Source organism: Chamaea fasciata, unplaced genomic scaffold (genome assembly GCF_029207755.1).
Source record: "Chamaea fasciata isolate MVZ Bird 193981 ecotype frontalis unplaced genomic scaffold, bChaFas1.0.hap1 SCAF_4, whole genome shotgun sequence".
NCBI classification, from domain to species: Eukaryota; Metazoa; Chordata; class Aves; order Passeriformes; family Sylviidae; genus Chamaea; species Chamaea fasciata.
Genome location: NW_027094089.1, coordinates 13535898 through 13555673, shown reverse-complemented (window position 1 = coordinate 13555673; position 19776 = coordinate 13535898). Strand labels below are relative to the sequence as shown.

At 44.9% G+C, this 19776-nt stretch overlaps 1 protein-coding gene across 3 annotated transcripts in view; it reads left to right on the top strand.

Moving 5' to 3' along the window:
* Positions 1-19776, top strand: part of SETBP1 (SET binding protein 1) — a 264740-nt gene that overhangs the window by 11031 nt on the left and 233933 nt on the right. For all 3 annotated transcript variants that reach the window (XM_066180876.1, XM_066180875.1, XM_066180874.1), the window contains exon 2: positions 6248-6908. In XM_066180876.1, the coding sequence (XP_066036973.1) occupies positions 6417-6908 (492 nt within the window). In that variant the 5' untranslated portion in view covers positions 6248-6416. The remainder of the gene's footprint in view (positions 1-6247; positions 6909-19776) is intronic.

Sequence of the window (19776 nt, the reverse complement as noted above, 5' to 3'; positions counted from 1 at the left end):
ATTCAGTTGGCCCTTCTGCAAGCCCTGTATGACAGTTAGTTACTTACATAGAAAGGTGACTATCTGATCTAATTATAAAGTCAAACCTAATTATGGAGTCAGATATGATTCCATAATCTACTCTAAATGTGTCTATGTTGAGAAGACAGATACGCGTGTGCGTGTAATGTGCACACTTACATGCCTCAGTAATTACAAATGTGCTTGGATTTTCATTTATTTCTGCCTCTTTGTCTTGGACAGGATGCTTGCAGCTCCATATGGCTGTGACAGATAGTCGGTTTACCATGTCTTTTTCCCTCCAGTGTGATTTTTCTTGGCTCCCTTTGCCAGACTCGGGCACACTGAGGCACAGCCATCAGTCAGTGCTGCTCAGGAGGTGCAGAGGAATGGTAGCTCTTGAGCTCAATACAATCTGATGGAAACAAGTGAAGACTGTATTTCTGGCAACTGCCATTAACTTTTGCTCCTTTTTTTATGTGGATAAGCCACACCTAGGACAGCTTGCATCCTGTCCCATTGTACAAAGTCCGCACAACAATCCATGCAAAGTCAGATGAAGAGTTAGAAGGATTTGAACAAAAGCACAGCTGGAGGCAGAGGGATCACATGAAGAGGAATCATATTTCTTCTAATTCACCTTATTAATGAATTACATACCTTAGTTAGATGGACACAAGGCAGGTGACGGGAAAAGGGTGTTTCATATGTGATCCATAATGTGGACAGAAAATAACTGTCATAGTCATTATATGAGCTCCCTGCCAAAGTTGGGTTGTTCTTTCAGAGGATCATAGCCTCAGGAAGTACAAGAGGCTGTGGTCCAAAGCTGCCATAAATCCAGCTCCACGGCTCTGAGCCATGGATTAAATACAGTATTGGTACATGATACGATCCAGTATAAATTCATAGTGGTTCGAATTTGCTCAAAAGAAAAAAAAAATTAAAAAAATTGCAGTGATTTAATTTTATTCCAGAAGACTTTGTATTGTATCATGTTATGTCACTTGTCTGCACCATGCTGGCTTTATGGCTTACAAGTTTTCCCATCCTCTGGAACTGCCTTTAAGTCATCACGAAGTAAATTTTAAGCTTCATATTGTGTGCTTGCCTATTCCATAGAAGTGTGATCAGATGCCTGTTCCTGATCAGCATCAAAGTGATGCTGCTGGCTATCTGGCAGTGAATGGACAGAGACCACAACCAAGCATGAAATTCCAATTTCTTTTGGCAAAACAATAATGAAGGAATAGACTGGGCCATTTTTGTACTCCAGTATGGGTTAACTGGGTTCAGTGCAGCTTGTCTCATGCCAAGATGTTGGGGTTTTAAGACCTGTGACAAATTCTGAAGTTTCACAGACACTGCTCATAAAAGCAGGTTTCTGACCAAAACTTGCCCTTGGCTGTAACATGAGTTGTCCATTGGCCTCTGGCCCAGAGGCAGCTGCATTTCCACAGTGTCATATATGACCATGAAAGCAACCTGGGAGTCTTTGGAGTTAAAGGTGAAATCTCATTAAACACTGCTGCATAGTCTCCAGCGCTTTGTGGTGAATGTTTTTAGAAGGATGGAAGGTAAAGAGGGTTCTGGGATTCCAGATATTTTGCAGAGATTAGGGATTTAATGCAATATTCCATGGGAAAATGGAAGATCCAAAGGCAACCTGATAGACCCAGAGTTTGAAAAGCTGTGACCTCCACTTTGCATCCCCTATCAGCCTCAGATTTTTGTCTTAGTTTCCCCTCACTTGAACCCGTTTAACAGACTTTTTCTCTTATTCACCCATTCATTTTGGATTCTATGAATGAAATTAAAGCAGTCTCAGTAGATACAGTTGTATTAGTGTGGAAGGGATTTGGGCAGCACTTCCTAATATTGCTCCCAACTCCCTGCTGGTGTTCCTAGTGCTTGAGCAGCTCAGTGGAATTGCAGAAACACTGGTCTGCTGAGCCTGCCTTGCTTGCATGTGTCAAAACAGGCTTTGCTTTCTCCTAATGTGGTTGCTGTCACACTTAAAAATCACAGAATCATAGAACCACTAAGGTTGGAAAAGACCTCCAAGATCATCGAGTCCAAACTTAAGCCAAAAGTTGTGCCAAGTATTATGTCCACTTACATTTCATGGAGAATCCCAAGCACGTGGATTTCTCCTCTCTCCTACTAGTTCTCGCCTCTGCTTTTGTCCTCGGCAAATTTTCACTTTTATAACTTCATAGCTGTGGTGTCTGAATACTCACAAGCACCAGGTTGCCTGAGGCAGAAGAAGGGAGCATATTCAGAACATTTAATAGGAAACCTCCAGTATGACCCAAAGAGAGGTCTTATACTTGAAGGTCTTTGCCTCCAGAAAAGTGTTTGAGGTGCCCAGAGGAGCTTATAAGAAATAAGAGCACTGGTAACAAGGCTGAGCAAGCAGGCGTTTGATTATTTCTCAGTACTTATCAGAGGAAGTGTGAATCTCCCCCTAATTAAGAGCTAATGCCAACTTCTGTGAAATTTGTTGTCATCCACCTATGAATTATCCGCCTCAAGTTTAACTTGACTGCAGGAAGCCTGCTAGCAGTAACACTTTCCTCATAAGCTTAATTTGGATGGTAAAATGCCTCTGTAGCTGCTTATCGAATGGGACTTGATGCTGGTGATCATTGGAGGCCTGCAGGCCTGGAAGAGCAGCTTGGGTTAGCACTTAGAAGTTTAGACATACCTTTTGTCCTGGGTATTTAAAATAGAGATAGAGCTCTTCCAGCAACAGGACAAGGAGGAATGGCTTTAAACCAACAGAAAGTTGGTTTAAATTGGATGTTGGGAAGAAATTCTTCCCTGTGAGGGTGGTGAAGCCCTGGCAGGTTGTCCAGAGAAGCTGTGGCTGCCCCATTCTTGAGAGTCTCCAAGGCAAGGTTGAACAGGCCTTGGAACAACCTGGGATAGTAGAAGGTTTCCCTGCTCATGGCAAAGGGGTGGAACAGGGTGAACTTTAGCATCCCTTCCAACACAAACCATTCTATGATTCTGTGATTCTGCTTGCAGGCACTCTGGAGAGGGGAGGTTTCCAGTACAGGTTACATGTTCAGAGGCCTGAAGTGAGGTTTCTAATTAGTCAAAGCGCAGGTAGCCTGCCCAAACTAGAAAGACAAGTATGATGTCCCTGCGCCCAAGTCATTTAACTATTAACCCTGAAGGAGAGTAAGGAGATATCTAAAACAATGACCCAGTTAATTCTGGGTGCAGCATTTGAGTGCAGGGTTATTTGTTGCTACCTGTGGGTCTGATGATATCATTTGCAGACTCTTGGCAGAACAAAAGGCCAGTATTTTTAAGCTGGGTTTTAAGGTGGATTTGGCATGAATTCATCTGACATGGGTGTAATGCTATGACTTTATTTATCTGTTGTTTGTTTGTGCTGAGCTGGAGGAACACGGCCAAGCAGGGATGAGTATTTGGACATTATGACCCAGCATCTGGGTCTCACAGCCAGACTTTGGAGCAGAAACCTGGCTTTTTATTCACCCTCCATAAAACATTACCCAATGGCTCAAAACCTGAATGATTCTTCCTGTCCCAGAGCCATGAGCTGCATTTAAATTCCTGTTCAGCTGAGGATCCCAAGAGGGTTGGTTCATTATGGTAGTGGCAGTTGTCACTTCATTGCACCCTTGGTGGCTGTGGGCTTATCCTGCTGACCTGCTCCTGAGCCTGCTCTTTGCAGCCAGCAGTGAGAGAGGTTAAAAGCCTATGGGCGGAGGCCGGCACAGAGTGCCCATTGTACGTGCGTGCATACCAGAGCGGTAACTCCCTGGAATGCTGCACCACCGAGCTTTTACCACCTTGTGTTTGTGTTGCAGCCCAGGAGAGTGTGTACATTGTGTCCCTCTCCACGTAGATTAACAATGCCAAATGGCAGATAACAGGAGGAGGTTTGGAGTGGGGGTTTTTTGTTTGTTTGTTTGTTTGTTTTTTCCTTACCTACACAGGCAGAAGGAAAGGCAAGGTCCAAAGTCAGTCAATTAGGCAGAGCAGCTTCTTGAAACTGGGTGGCTTTCCTGTACTAATTGTCTTAGTAATTAGCAATTACCACATGGTCTGGGTTCAAAATTATGTAAGGACTTTAACTAACCCACTCTACAATGGGTTCGAAGGGATCTAAGTGTGATCCTTGTTTCCCGGAGGTGAACTGAAGAGACTCGCTGACCACAGGGTGAGTCAGGAGGGCAGGCATGCATGAGACCTTGGATCTGTTAGTTCCTCAAGATCATCTCAAACGAGACCAATGACACCAGCTCTGGGAAATGAGTCTCTCCGCTATTGCCAGGAGATATGCAACTTAAGTATAAATGTTTTTGTGTTGTATTTCTATCTCCTGTGAGCTACAGAAACCATCCCTAAGGCCAGATGGCAACTCCAAGTTCTCTCGTTTTCTTTTTTTTTTTCTTCTTCTTTTTTTTTTCCTTTCTGCTTGGGTTGTCAGCTTGTGCTATTTATGGGAATTTTATTTGAATTGGCATCAGCTGGGACCTGGGTGCTGGGACCTGGGTGAAGGCCCCTTGTGATTTCATAGAACTCTAGGATGCTTAGGACTTTCTACGAGTAGCCATCCATGCCCAGGTCAGACGAGTGACACATGGCCACATTCCAGTGCAAATGTGGATCTATGACTAATAAAATGCACTTATTATTGCTTGTTGAATTTCAAATTCCTGCAAGGTACCTTTAAAAAGCTAAAAATAAGCCAGTGGGACAATGACATGTGTTTCTTCTAGGTGAGCTGTGCTTTACAGCACACTGGCACTGGCACTATTCTGAGTTGATGATAGGTAACAAGGTAACTTTTGGGGTTTTGTCAATGGCATAGTGCTGCCAAGAATGACCTGGGAACTCCCTGGCTGTGCTCAGATCTTGATGGCAGTTGGTCAAGTATATCTGAGCTAATCTAGCAGGGAGCTACTCCTGAAAGAACCAGTCTACAGCCCCATCCCCTACTCCTGCCAGTGCCTTCCTGTTTTCCTCTCCATTTGCCACAAGTGTTACTCCTCTGGTCCACTGGGATTTCTCCTAAAGAAAGGAGGTCATTTCTCCTAAAGTAGCAGAAAATATATTTATTTCTTTTTACTGCTTTTGTAGACTTACACTTTTGTGGATTCTTCTGCTAATTTTGTGGCTGAAATTGGCTTGCCATGAGGGGTGTGTGTGGGGGTGTCGATAGGGGAGTTTTAGGTAGGGTGCGTGAAAGCACCTCATTACCTTTTAAAACACCCCATAAGTTTTACTTTTAACAAGATGTCCTTGGGTGATTCGACTTTTGCCTCAACTGAACAGTCACAGCTCCTCCCTTTATCTTTAACTGAGGCTTTGTAAGGTACCAAGCAGGAACGTTTCCATCTCAAAAGGTTCCACCTCTGATGTTCTAAAGAAAGATAAAATTTGCAAGGTTGAGAGCACAGTCTGTGCATCATCCCACCCAAGGCTTTCCCACAGAACACTGGTACCTAAGGGCATGAGGAGCTCTGGAAAACCTTGAGTTTAGCTTTCCTCCATGCACCTCAATGGTTGGAACATCGACATGCCCTGAAAGAAGCCCAGGTCGATCCTACTGCAATTCCAGTATCCCATAGAGCATCTTGGGCTGCAGTTGGTCTCTGATGAATTATTCATCCAAAGCAGGATTTCCCTCAGAATAGCTGGCAGTCAAGGGCATGTCTCTCTCACACCTGGGAAGTGAGGAAATAGAGTTTGAAACTCTGCTGCTGATTCAGAGGTCAGCACCACATTTTCTGTGCCCTGATCACTGGGTTATTATTTAACTCAAGGAAAGTGTCTGAGTCTACTTTCTTCCCACACCCCCCCCACCCCCCGTGTGAAAACCCTGTGACAGTGAGCATGTCAAGGTAATGATGAGGTTCATGGGTGAGGAGAGCTGGCTGTCCCCTCATTCATTTTATAAGTCGAGTTGAAGACATTTGCATCTAGACAACAGTTTGGGTGTTTCTTTGGTTCTTTTTAAAATATATATTGATTGTCATCAATTTAACAATACAAAATGGCTATTGTTCATTGCTTTGTGATGTCAGATCCAGCCCTCAGAAATGCTGGTGAGCCCTGGTTCCCATTTTTCTTCATAGAAAGCCCTTGAGATGATGCAGGGGAAGCCGGAGTGTGCCCCATGCCCTGTTTCAGTCATCTACACATTCATTTGATATATGCGTGTATGTGCTAACTTCCTCTTTTTTCATCTCCTTTCTTTTGACAGTGGCACATTTGGTCTCTTCTGAGCATCTTGCAGCCTCTGGGTGACCAGGACATTGAATTTGGTGGACAGTTGCCGTTCGCTCCTTGGGGTCATATCTGCCCTTGCTTCCCTCATCCCCTCCCATACTCCCCTTCCCTCCGACCAAACTCCAGGGCATTGTGGTATTGCCATGGAGCCCAGAGAGACTTTGAGCAGCTCCCGGCAAAGGGGAGGTGAGGCAGACTTTCTGCCAGCTGCTGTCACCTCTACAAAGCCTTCACCTGTCTTGGGCTGCGCAGGGGAGATGATGCTGTCTTCGGCAGGCATGGGGAAAGGGAACCCGGTGAGCAGCGAGAGGCTGGAGCCCGAGGAAGAGGATGAGCTGGGTTCTGGAAGAGATGTGGATTCCACTTCCAATGCAGACAGCGAGAAATGGGTGGCAGGAGATGGCCTGGAGGAGCAGGAGTTTTCCATCAAGGAGGCTAACTTCACAGAGGGGAGTTTAAAACTAAAGATCCAGACCACCAAGAGAGCAAAGAAGCCCCCAAAGAACTTGGAGAACTATATTTGCCCTCCCGAGATCAAAATCACCATCAAGCAGTCTGGGGAGCAGAAGCTTTCCAGAACTGGGAAAAATAGCAAAACAGCTAAAGAGGAGGACAGATCACACTCCAAAAAGAAGGTAGGTCCCATTCTTTTATATATTTCATTTTCCCTAGAAGCAGAGGGAGAGGGGAGGAATGAATCTTCTCAAACAATTTGTGTCCAAGGCATAGCCTTTGCAAGATTTGGCCTTGGAACAGCACAGGGCAAGTATCATCCTGGACTGCCACATATGCATCGGGAATGATCTTGAACTATCCTTCAGACGAATCAATTCAGAAGAGATCAAAAGTTCAACCAGGCCTTTTCTATTTTTGTATGTAATTGATTTTTGAGATTAATGATTACATGAGTGAGAAATGAAGGAGCCCACTTCTAAACTGCTTTGTGCCTGAGCACTAATGCTCAAGCCTTTTGGCAGTTAAAGCATTCAACTGCATTTTTAAAATAGAGGTATGTGCATGGTGAACAATTGAATTCATTCCTGTATTCTGGGTGATGGGCTCCATTATTCTTGATTACAGCATTGTGTGAGTAGCACTATAGTTATGCTACAGAAAATACTTCCATTATAAGTCTCATTTTCTTCCAGATGCATATAATTTTCTTGAAATATCCTTCTGCAGAGAAATTTTTGGTACTTTAAGTCTGGGTAAAAAATTGAACTTTTTTTTTATTTTTTCACTTATTCAAAGATGAGAAAAGAAGGAAAATCCTTTCTTCATATGAGCTGTTTTCAGGAGCACCCTTTTGATTTGCTGTCAGCTTGATTTTTCTGTAGTGCCACTTACACTTAGTACATAGACCAAATTTAGTTTGAGTGTATTAAGCAGCAGTTCTGGGGACACAAATTTTTGGATTAGTGGTATTTTGTGTCCTAAGTGTTAGGCAAGTATGTTTGGTCAGGTCATAGTAAAAATACTTTACCTCGTCCTTCTTAGTAACACGTGGGCTTTGTGACGAGTTCAGACAGAACCCAGATTTGATAAAAGATGCATGAGTGTCTTCAAAACCTGGAGAAACTGATCTGGGATTTAGGCACCCACTGATTAGGGCTTGGATCATGGCTTGGTTTTCCTGTTCATGCAGTTTTGATCCTTCTTCTCCAATACCTCACACACATGATGGGTCCTCAAAGAGCTACTGAAGCCTTGAGGGGGCTAATTGCTACCACCTTTTTCCTGGAGAAATCCTCCTCGGCAGACTGACTTAGACCAAAATTTTCGTGACTCAAAATCACTTTTTTATGCATTGACGTTTCTCACTGACTCAAGGTAGAGCACAGGGAGATTAACAACACTCACTTTTCTTACAAGCTGAACTTGAAAACAAACAGAAAAAAAAAAAATCAAGTTATTTTTTTTTCCTCATTATCTTCTAAATCATGTAGTGTTCAGGCAAGACAGAGGTAGCTCTTTTTAACACAGCAGTGGTTTGGCCCTGCTGTGTTACACTTGTAACACTCTGACAGGAGATTTTCCCACCTATTGACAAGGATGGGCTGCCTTCTTAGCAGCAAACAATGTTTACTTTCCACTTTCCTGTCCTTCCTGAACGTTTGTAGAGGTCTCAGGGGAAGGAGCAGTTTTATGAGACTATGCTCAGTGACAGCAAAGGTGTCACAAGTAATCCTTCCATACCTATGCAGAGGGGAAAAAAAAAGAACAGCAAACCCCTACATACCATGCATGGACTGTGGAGAATATGACTGCACAAAATCAGAACCTTCATTTCTGTTTATCACCCAGTCTGATGTGCATGGAAGGTGTGTTCTTTTCTGTGTGGTCATCCAAAAGGTTGAATAAATAAAGCTAAAATATACTAAAATAAAGTATAAGGAAGTTATGCTCAAAACAAACAAACAAAAACCCAAACAAAAACCCAAACAGAAACCAAACAAACTCAGCGGGAACAATGGCGAAAAAAAGCACCTTATAGCATGGTTGTGCTCAGGGTGATGACTTTAATTGCAGGAAGATAAACTTGAGGCTGCATCCAGCTTGCACTTGCGTTGCAAGGTCCGAGCTGGTTGGGGCTGTGTTCACACACACCCTGTTCTCGAGCTGGGAGCCCTTTAGGTCAACACTGGTCTAATCTGGCCAGTAAAACAAACAAAAAAACCTCAGCACCCAGCAGGTGGGTGCTCTGAGCAGATGGGGAGAAGGCTGCTGCCCCGGTGCACCATTAGCATAACACCCAACGGCTGCTGCGTGGCAGCTGCTGAGTCGCAGCTGCAGCAGAGATGTCCCCAGCAGGGGTCTGGATAACCCCTGTGCTGTGATCTCAAGGGGTGTGATGCCTGGATGCCTGGGTGTGAGCCCGCATCTCCAGGATAGGGAATAATCTGTGTCCCTGCAGCAGGGGGATTTCAAACATGCCTGCCCCTGAGCTCGTGGGATTCCAGAATCAGGCTGTGAACACCTTGCATCAAGGGGTGATCAAAGGCATAATAGAAAGAGAGGCTGGGAGTGAGTGGGAGAAAAGTTCCAGTGCTGGCAGAGTGATTTCTTCTGTGGCCAATATCTATCTTGTGGTGGGTACAGAAATTTTGTGGGGGAAGATAACTAGAAGGAAACAGCAAGTTGAAACTCGCATGGAGATGTAACTCTCTGGTCTATCTGCGTGTTTCCCTAGAAGAACAGAGCATGCAGAACCATTGAGAGCTGCACTAGTGGCTGTGGAGGGGAAAAAAAAAAAAAAAAGGGATTTCTCACATTTAAAAAGTTTTGGCGGTTTTGAAATTTCAGCGTTAGGCTGTTTTGATTGCCTGTTGCTTTAATCAGCACAAGCTCCAGAAAAGCAGCTCCTGGCAGCAGAAGGAGGGAACAACACATTTAAAGAGCGGGACAGACCTTCAGCTGGCATCAATCCACTGTCTTTTATGGATTTTTGCCAGGAGAGTTTGGCCAAATGTACACATTTCCCTTGCACATGGGAGCATTATTTGGGTTTACTACCTTACGGATGCAGAGAATATACACAGACTGAGCTGTGAGTGCCATTCTTGTGCCTCTGGTGGGTGGGAATGGTTGTCCTGCACATCATGGAGTAGCACCCAAATTTATTTTTTCCCTGAGGAAATGCAAACTCTATCAGGACTTGAAAAATCCCCTTGGCTTGTTGCATAATATTTCCAGCTACATCTCCAGCAGTCCCCAGTGCTTTAAAATACCACTTCAGCAATCTTGCAGGAGTTTCAATACACACAGCACAGAGAGCAAGTAATGAAAACATGGAAGCAATTTAAGTAACAGCATGTGGGTACACAAAGGACTGGTAATGCCAGCAATGTAAAAAGGGACTGTGAACTGGGGATATAGCATTTATTCAGTGGCCACTTAGGGAGGAAGAAGATATGCCTGTTCCTAAGCTTTACACGGCTCTGCTAATTAGGCAATAGGGGTTACTGCCTGATTTCTAAAGCTGTGGTCCAGAGAGCAGCGGTGATTAGAAGGGGACTCTGTGGAGAGCCACGATGCTCGTGTGCTGAGGCCTGGGGTTTTTGCCTTTGATTCCAGCTGCTACACTATATTAAAAGACATAAACATGCATTAAATACTTTCCTCATGTTGCTTTTCCGTGTGAGCAATCGCCCCAGGGATGTTATTCAATCCTGAATGGGAGGGGAGGGAATTCAGGAGAGGATCTTGCTGGGTGCAGTTGCTGATGCCCCGGAGGGGGAAGGGAAGCAGGGGATGAGAGAATACCAGCGCTGGGAACCTCTGCTCTTCTGGCTTGAATGCCTGGCTTCAAGCCAACAACCTTTGGGGTTTAAGCCCAGACCATGCCGAAGTTTCCCATCGGCTTCCCTTACTTGAAAAAAAGAGTAAGGGTAGTTTCCTAACCCTTTTCCCGGGGCTGCTCAGGAATTGAATCATAGCTTGAGTTGCTTCTCTGGCTTCTTGTGTGGCAATTGGAAAGTCCACAAATGTTCTGTGAGAGTTTTCTCTTGTTTCAACCCTTTGGCACCTGGGAATGGAGCGAGCTGAAACGTTGCCACTTCTAAACCCACAAGTAGCTCCATTTCATTTAGTCTGATTGGAGAGGGAGGGAAGAAAAAAGCCAGGAGCCCAGAGGATGTCCTGCTGCGATGCTGGCAAGCCCGGCAGCTGCTGCTCTCTTACCTGAAGTAGGGTTGTTGGAGTCAACCACCTCAGCAACACTAAAGGTGCTTTTTCCTTCAGATAGAGAAATGTTATCAGTCTGATAGAATACTGAAAGTGTGGCACCAAATGCAATGAAGCGACCTATCAGCATTCCCTGCCTGCCATGTAGCATTTAACAAGTCCCACATGAACAGTTATTTCTCTGATTTTACTTCCTTTTATTGTCCCTTCCCTGCATTTGTTTTTTGTTTATTTTTTTCTATTCTCTTATGTCTGTAAATACTTCATTTTCCACCCCTTCTTTCTTTAGGCACAGCTTGACAAAGGTTCTTTGCAGCTTTCATCATATGCATAACGCCCTTCAGAGGATGTAAGCTTGTGGTTTTGTAATTATTACTGCACTAGGGTTTTTTGAGAGCTTGGGATGGGTGAATGCATTTTATTGCTGAGAGATAAGCACAGCAGCAAGTCAATTAAAGTAAAGCTTCCTTGTGTGTAGTCAGAGGAAACTCTATCTCTGGATTTTCTAGCAATGTTGTGTTTTTGTTTGTTTTTTTTTTTTTTCTTTGAGTTTCTGTAGGTGTTTGCCATTTCTCTGAAGGAAGCAGTTCTCACACTTTCCCCCTTGAAATTCAATTCACAGTCTTCCTTTTCACTGCCCCACACAGCAACTTTTTCTGGTGATTCACCTTTCCTTGAAGACTCTCCCATTCACGTGCTCTCACCATTGCTGATGCCAAATTGATTTTTGCCTTTTTTTTTCTTCTATATTCTTTTATTATATTTCTATCTTCTTTACACATCTGTTTATAGCTGTGTAGCCTATCATAGTATTTATAACTAGCAATTTATCTACCCCATTAGACAGAAAGACAAAATAAATTCCCTAGTAGCTACAAGCTGGGGGTCCAAGGTTAGATTCTTGGGGAAGCCAAGGTTGAAACTAGCTGTCTGAGGCACATTTTCATAAACAAAGTTTAGTTCCTATCTAAACGAGGGGAAATTCAAAGAAGGTTGAACTGAGAAGGAATTACCTCATCACTGATGTCTCTAACTGGCTATTTTTGTCAGATATGCTAATTTGCTAAAAATATAAAAATCGTGTATGCATTATGCTATGGGTCCATCTTCAGTGTTTTCCACCTGGTGAATTGTGCACCTAAGGATCCTGGTAAAGGTAACCCCTTTTAATCACCTAACAGTGTTTGGCTCATGATTCTAGGACCAGTGAAAAGGCATCATTGCACGCCTCCTTTTTCTACAGCAGATCACAAGTGCTCCCCCTCCTCTTCTTCCCCCTTCTTTTTATTGATGACTGCACATTGCACTTTCCCTCCAGGTTCGTGTGTGCATCTGCAGCTCTTGCTGGATTACCCCTGTGCCAGACTCATCTCCCTGGTGATTTGTGTGCATGATCATCCAATTGCTCACCATGCATGCTTATCCCTCTTAGCTAGGGGCATCCCTGTGCAAGATGTCATCTGAGGCAGCTCTTCCTGTTCTGATCCCAAACGTGGCCCAGGGGGTTGACGTAAGTGCTTGCTCCTTGTGGCCTACAGAGGAAAAGAAGGCACTTGCATGTTAGCTGTACCTGCTTGAAGTGGTAGGGTTTGATTTACAGCTTCTTTTTCTTCCCCTCCCTCTCTCCGCCTCCCCAAAGGATGGAACATCCACAGCCCCTTCAGCTCAGACCAGCTTCTGTGCTGGTTTAGTCCTTGTTCTTTCTTAGTAAAGCCTTGAGGCAGCTCTTCGTGATGCTTGTGGCATGTACTTGGAGCTCACACCAGCAGAGTAGAGCTCAGCCTCTTCCCAGTTTATGGTACAGTGGTAGAGCCCCAGAAATGCTAACACAGTGGATGAGTGTTGTTCTAGCTGCCTCCAAAGCAAAACTGGCTCTTGAGCAGCTGAGAGATCAATGCAGAGCTGCTCTAACAGGCACAAGGCTCCTGGCATTTTTAGTCTTTCTACACAAGTGCATAGGTGCAAAGCTACACAGACTCAGCTCTTTGAAGGTCATCCCAGGTTCCCTTCAGGCTAGCTTTTGTTTCTACCACATTTTTGAAGGCACAAATTAAACAGCTGCAGTTTGGTGGTCTCCCACCTCAGGTATCTTAGGCTCACCACACAAAAAGAACAAGAATGGATGGGTTTGCCTTTTTGTTTATTTGTTTTTGTGAAGAAATTAATTTCTTCACTTAAGAAACCAGTTTTTCTAGGAGCTGAGAACCCCTTAGGTTCATCTTGGTCCATGAAGGCACCTGAAGTGCTCACACTGGGAGCTGAGTCATCTTGATTCCCCACATAGCCATCTGGAGGAGGCTGGTCCCACCTGAAGGTGGTTCAGCTCCTCTCCATGAAGAGCTGGAGGGCTGGATCCCAGCTTTTAACCCTTCCTTTTCCTCCTCATCTTGCTGGAGAAGTGTCTTTCTTGCATCATGTCCTGGATGTCTGTATATCTTGTGACAGGAATAAAGCAGAGTGTCTTTTCCAGCTCAGTGCTCTGCCTAAGCCAGCTGATGCCCATCCCTCAGTTCTGTCTGCTCCCAAAGAATTGTGATTTTTTTTTTTTCATCTAGTCAAGTGGATGCTAAAGGAGCAAACACCTGTCAGTGCAGGGATGGGCCGAGGAAATATTAGTGGGCTTTTTTTTGCTGAACACAGAGTGCCAAACAAGGAGGACTTGGTGTACTTGATCAGCTGCCATATGACCAGGGCTTGGGAAGGCTGGCTGTGTTGAGGACAGGTGTTGTTTTGCAGCAGTTTCTCCCTCCCACAGATGAGTTTCGATGGCCTTCTGTGACATTTCCTTGTTTACTTATGCTGTGTCTTTCTCTTCAAACCATGACAAAATACCCACAGATTTGATGTTGGGGTTGCGGAGATGCTAAAAGGAAGCAACTGGGACAAATGCAGGAAGCTGGGGATCCAGATGGAGGTCCTTAGCCCTAGTCACCAAACTGCAGGAGGAGAGAGTGCAAACCCTTGGCCAAGTCAGTGCACGCGTGTGGTTTCAAAAGCACTGTGGCCTTCAGGCCAACAGAGATAGAGATGTGATGTGCTGGCGTGTACACCCAGGGCTGCAAACTGCCTGTGTTTTCATTTGGGGTGGGGTTTCGTTTTGGGGTGTTAGTCCTTCATGTACGTGATCATGTTCTTTCAGCATCAGCTTTTACCTGCAGTTGTTCCTTTCTTACCCTTCCAGGCATGCCTGACCACAGATATTTTCTGATTTACCTACAGACTTTTCATCTTGACTTCCTTTTTCATACAATTACACACACACAAAACACACACAGCTAGCCCCCTCAGATCAGGTCTAATTCTTCACAAGATCCATTCCCAGATGGGCTTCTTGCTGGCCTCATTCTCCTGCCCAGCCAGTGGGACTGAGTGATGGACCCATCTTAGTTTACTTGAATGGAAAGCATGGCTTTACTTGATGCCCTCAGCTTGTCTTCTTTTTGCTTTTTCTAAGAGAACAGAGACTTGTAAAAGTTGCTTTCTGGACACTTTCCTCGTATGTGACTTCTCTGGTGTCTAGTGATGAATGAACTTTTCAGCCAAGCCCTTTTAGGGAGCCTCTCAGAGTTCCCTTTCTTCTGGCCAGAGAACAATTTGAACAAAACACTTTAGAACACTGTATCCCAAAGATTGTGATTCTGCATCACATTTCATCAAAACTGGACAAAATATTCAAAAAAACATTGTGGAGAAAGGATTGTTCAGGCAGGCAAGGACTTTGTGTGTGCATTCACACACACACACACAGTGTGACCATGTTAGCCTTGTTTCCTTAGGAAAATGGTCTAAAAATATCCAGAATAAACATGAATTGTTTTGTTTTTTAATGCCGAGACTTTTCCAACTCTTGGACTTTAAAATGGTTCCATTTCAGATGTGACCCCTGAGGACGAGCCCAGTTTGCTGTCTTTTCATAAGAGCGTTATTTTCCATTTCTTGCCATGACTTCTGACATGAATTAGGCCAGTGGCTGTTGGATTCTTAATTTCAGGACATAAAGTGCTAATTTCTACATTGTGGCTATATTTGGACTCTGAGCTGCAGGTGGTTGGTATGAGGAAAGGGATTCTCAAATCGTGGTGCACGTACCAGTAGCATGACACTGCTTCCATGTAGGATGGACAGCAAACTCTACTTCTCCAGATTGGGCAGAATTGTATCAGTCCAAACATCTTGTTATTATTTTTCTTTTTTTCTTGAAGCCATGGGCTAGCAGTGAAAAGAACAGCATGAGGGATAAGGTGTCTTACTACAGGTTGCAAATGAGATTGTAGACCTGAGATCTGGCTTGGACATGGTCATTCAAGATAGTCAACCACAGCTGTGTTTGCAGAACCAAATGGGGTTTTAAGGTGCTGTCCCATGCTGCTGTTGTGCATCCATGTCTGCTGTTTGGAGGTCCAGTAAAAAGAACCTGTACATCAGGAGAGCATGTCTTCTTGCAAGAAATTCTCAAGTTCTGTAGAGAGGAGGAGAAGCAGAACCATCTTGTCTCTTAGTATAGAATGTGAAATAGAGCAATGAGATTAAGTGACTCACTCAAAGAACCTGTCACAGGCTGGGTTAACGCTCAAACTTTTTTCACTGAGCCGTGGTTGCTTAACCATGACAGTTGAGTTTCCCAGGGGTGACCTGATCTCGAAGCATTGAGTGCAGAGTCCTTCTGGAAACCCGTCCTCTTCTACCTGTCATTTAAACAGATCAATTTGTGTCAAAATGGTTAACTCTCTGCATCTTCACTGCTCACTTAAAACTTATCTCAGGGAAGAACTAGGGCTGGATGCAGAAATAAAGGGGTGGAGTTTTGGGGCCAGCATGCAATCGGTTGACCTAGATGCCCTTAATAATCCCTTCTGGTCTGTAAACCCTAAAATGTGGTAAGAGTTGAATGAGGAATATCTACTGGAGGACTCATTATCTTCTCATCAGTTTCTCATGGCTCTCTCACCTGGGTGGCAAGGTTGACAGAGAGAGATGGTATCTTTTTATTGACATCAGGTGTTACAAAAACTCTACCACTATAAACTTGGGTGGTTCATTGAGGAATTTCAGTACTTTGCAGCATCCTAACTTCATGTGAGCTGCTCTCCCTCCACATGGCTGAAAGATGAGAATCAGCCCTGAGGGGATTTGTGGGTAATTCTGAGTTGCCCAATGCTCTCGATTTCAGAAGGAATGTGGTGGCACAAGCAAATGAGCCAGAGGACATGGCCCTCTCTCTCCATGCTGAGGACTCTGACAAGGAGAGGGCCAAGCACTGGACTTCAATGAGTCACCATGATCACACCCTTGCCTCATTGCAGCAGGAGTCACTGCTTCCCCAGCTGGTGCTTCTATGAGAAGGCACTTCTGTAACGTGGTTGGCAAACATTTTCCAGGAGGATGAGCAGGAAACAGTTTCCTCATACCTCCAAGGCAGAGCTTACACTGGAATTACTAAATAAAGTTTTATCAGTAGTCTCCCCTGTTCCTCCATAGAACATTTTGTTAGCCTGGGTAGCTTCACCAAAATTTTACCTGCTGTATTCCCAGGTGGGTAATTTGATGAAAGGTCACCCTTAAGACTAAGAAAATTATACCTGGGGAGCAGCAGCACTGACAGGGTCTTGGTCAGCCCTCATTTCTGCCTCCCACCAAAGTCTATTCAGCTGCTGGGAATCATGTTCAGCTGCTGTCCCTACATCAGTCACCTGTCTAATCTGTATTAACAGGGATCTTGAAGGCACTTCTTTATTTGCGTCTTTCACTGGGAGCCAGCAGTGTTGGATTGACAAGGTATTCTGGTTCTTATATCCCACACTGTGTGCAGGTTAGATGGGGTTAATTAATTTGTCCTGTCCATTTTCTGACATTGTGTCCACCAGCACACAGCTGCTGAAGTTGTCTTCCCAAAGACAGCCTTTCCATGGGATACTTTTCTTCAGTAATTTATGTAACCAGCAGGACAAATACAATCCAGCCTTTTTTCTCTCTGGTCTTAATTCTATTGCACTACTTATATTCCTGATTCGAAGCTGGGGGTGGGAAAGCCTATTTGCTTCTGTGACTACAGCACCGCCACCACAGGAGGAAATGGGAAGAGGGTGATGGGGAAGGACTGATCTGTCCTTAGGTCATCAGCTCTGGCCTTGGGCAGGGGCTCTTAGTCACTGGGGGACAGCGACTGCTAGTGTGCTCCTTGGGAATCTGTGAAGAACAGGGCAGCTCTGCGAAAGGGAAGCATGTCCTTTGCTGTTCCCTGTGCTTTGGCTGGCAGCTGCATAACGAAGCCATGCTTCATCCTTGGAGCCAGCTTGGGTTCTTGGGATGTGGAGCTCTGGGTTGTAACTGGGGTGCACTTGAAGAGAGTGGGAATTTGGCTGTTCATGTTATCTAGAGGATATTTGAAAGGAAAAGGAGGGCAGCTTGTGATACACAGCCAGATGCTCAAGCTGAGGCATTTGAGTGTGATAGAATGATTTACCCTTGGCTTTCTGCATTTGCTGGCGTTCATATCACTGATATATATGCAAGACTTCGATAAAGTGGGACTGTTGCAAATTACTCTCTGAATAAGTCTTTTACTATCTACACGTTAATTTGGCTACTGAATAGCTCTTCAACCTGCTTAGATGTTGGTGTTGAGGATTGTCCTAAGGTGTTGAAAAGATGGGAGATAGAAACCCTGTCTCTTTTCAGTCTATCTGAACTCACTTAATCTAATATACTCAGCACGAGCCCATGGGGTACAGCAGCTGCATGCTGGAGATAGAAGTCGACTCAGTCCATCTTGGCCACATGGCTTAATAGGTCTATGAAATCCCTGGGTCAAAGGCCAGCCACCATGCCCATCTTTGTCACATCTCAGTGATGTGTATCCTGGCAGGTTTTTCTTTTTGTTCCTCCCCAGCATGGAAAGAACCATCTGCCGGGTTAGCTTTCAGAAGAATTTTGAAAAATACCAATTTCCTTTTGTTGAGTGGGGTGTGTGTGAGGGGGTGGGGGCACACAGGACAGAAGGAGGAAGGAGAGCCTGACCTAAAACCAAGCCAGTATTTTCTGGGGTTTTAGAATAGCTTGTATTGTGTTTCTTACTCCCCAAGGAAGGGTTGTCCTTTTTCTTCTTTTCTCTTTGATTCGATTCCCTGCCACTCTGCGAGCAAGTCAGAAGCTGCAGCTGCTGCTGTCAGCTGGGAAGGGAGTCCCCTTGTTTAAAAACCATGTGTTAATCCCTCGTTAGAAAAAGTAGCAATGCTTTATGCTCCCCTTATAGCCCCCTTCTCTCTCTGCATCTTGACTGCCTGGCCGCGACTTGCCGCTTGTGTGAAAACAGATGCAGGTTGACACCAAAGAGACTCAGGAAGGACCACAGATAGCATGAAAGTCTGTAAATAAATAAGCCTAAATAAGCCTGGACAAAGTGACCAAATATAGATTTGAGAGTACGGTGGGAGTCAGAACAGACCAGTTCTGACAAGACAAGAACATAACACAGTTTGTTATGAGGTCTGGGGAAAAACTGTGGAGACCTTTAGGAATAAGGGGAGCTGTTTTTGTCATAGCTGTTGGACACAGATGGGTAGAACTGTTTGCTCATTGGGCCTGTGCTTTGTTCCCAAGGAAAAGCCAGCAGCCCAGTGGGACAAGAATTTAAACAGTGAGGTAAGGAGAAAGGAGGATTTGGGCTCTGCCCAAAGGAGACAGCCATGCAGGCAGTGCTGGAGAGGGTCTGATGAGTAAATAAGAGGCCCAAGGGGCTCAGAAAGTTTACCATCAGGTGTGATACCACAGCATTGATGGGTGAATGCAAAAGGTGGCCTGAGGCTGAAGCAGGAGAGAAAGAAAGGGTTTTGTTTTTGACCATCAAAAAGCAGCTTCCTATCTTTTTTAGAAGAACAAGAAAATTAATCACCACAAAGACAGGAAAAAAGGACTTAGATGATAGATGGTATTTACAGAAAATTGAAGAGAGTGCCCTGTAACTGTTATCGATCACTGTTATAGAATTGTAATAGAATGATTTGGGTTGGAACCCCTTGCCATGGGCACAGACAATTTTAGACTGTGAATGCTACAAAAGAATGTAGGTTCTCAGCTCCTTCCTAAGGTTTTGAAGCAGAAAATTGAGGCAGACAGAGGTGGCTCACCCAGGGCCACTGGAGAAGGCATCCCACCACCCACTGCCCCAACTGCAGCAAGGACCCCTGCTCCCACCCATGGCTTGGTTAGATCGGTGATTCCCTCACTATGCCCCAGATCTCCCCATCCACAGGCTGCAAGAAACAACAGGGCTCCCTGCAGGCTTTTCCTGCCGCCCTTTCCCAGATGTGCTGGTGTGGGCAGCCCGGTGATGCCCACCCACCATGGGTAGCAGGTGGGCCAAAGCTCTCGCGCTTGGGCTCCTTCCCAGCATATTACTCGTGACCTCTGCTCCCCGGTGTGGGTGACAGGAAGGAGCCAGCAGCCACAGTCTGTACCCCACGCTGCTGCCGTGCCTTCCCCGCCATGGCCCCTCGTTAATAAAGAGGTGTAATTGGGAGCCCTCCCTCCATCTCGTCTGGTGTGAGGCCATTTGTGTGCCGGAGGAGGAGGGGCAGACCCAGGTCTGAGGGGGGAGGCGGCAGCAGGGGAGAGAGGGAGGGAAATTTCCTTTGTTTGCTCAAGTAATTTAGGCCTCAGATGTTTTTGAGAGAGAAAAGCAAAAGAAAGGTTGATCGGCGCTGGCAAAGGTGTGCTCCTGGTGCATAAAAATATCCCGAGAGCAGAGGGAACAAAAGAAGTGTGGATTTAAGCATTTTGCATTTGCTTCTTGAGTTTGCCATGCAAGATATGAGTCTTGGA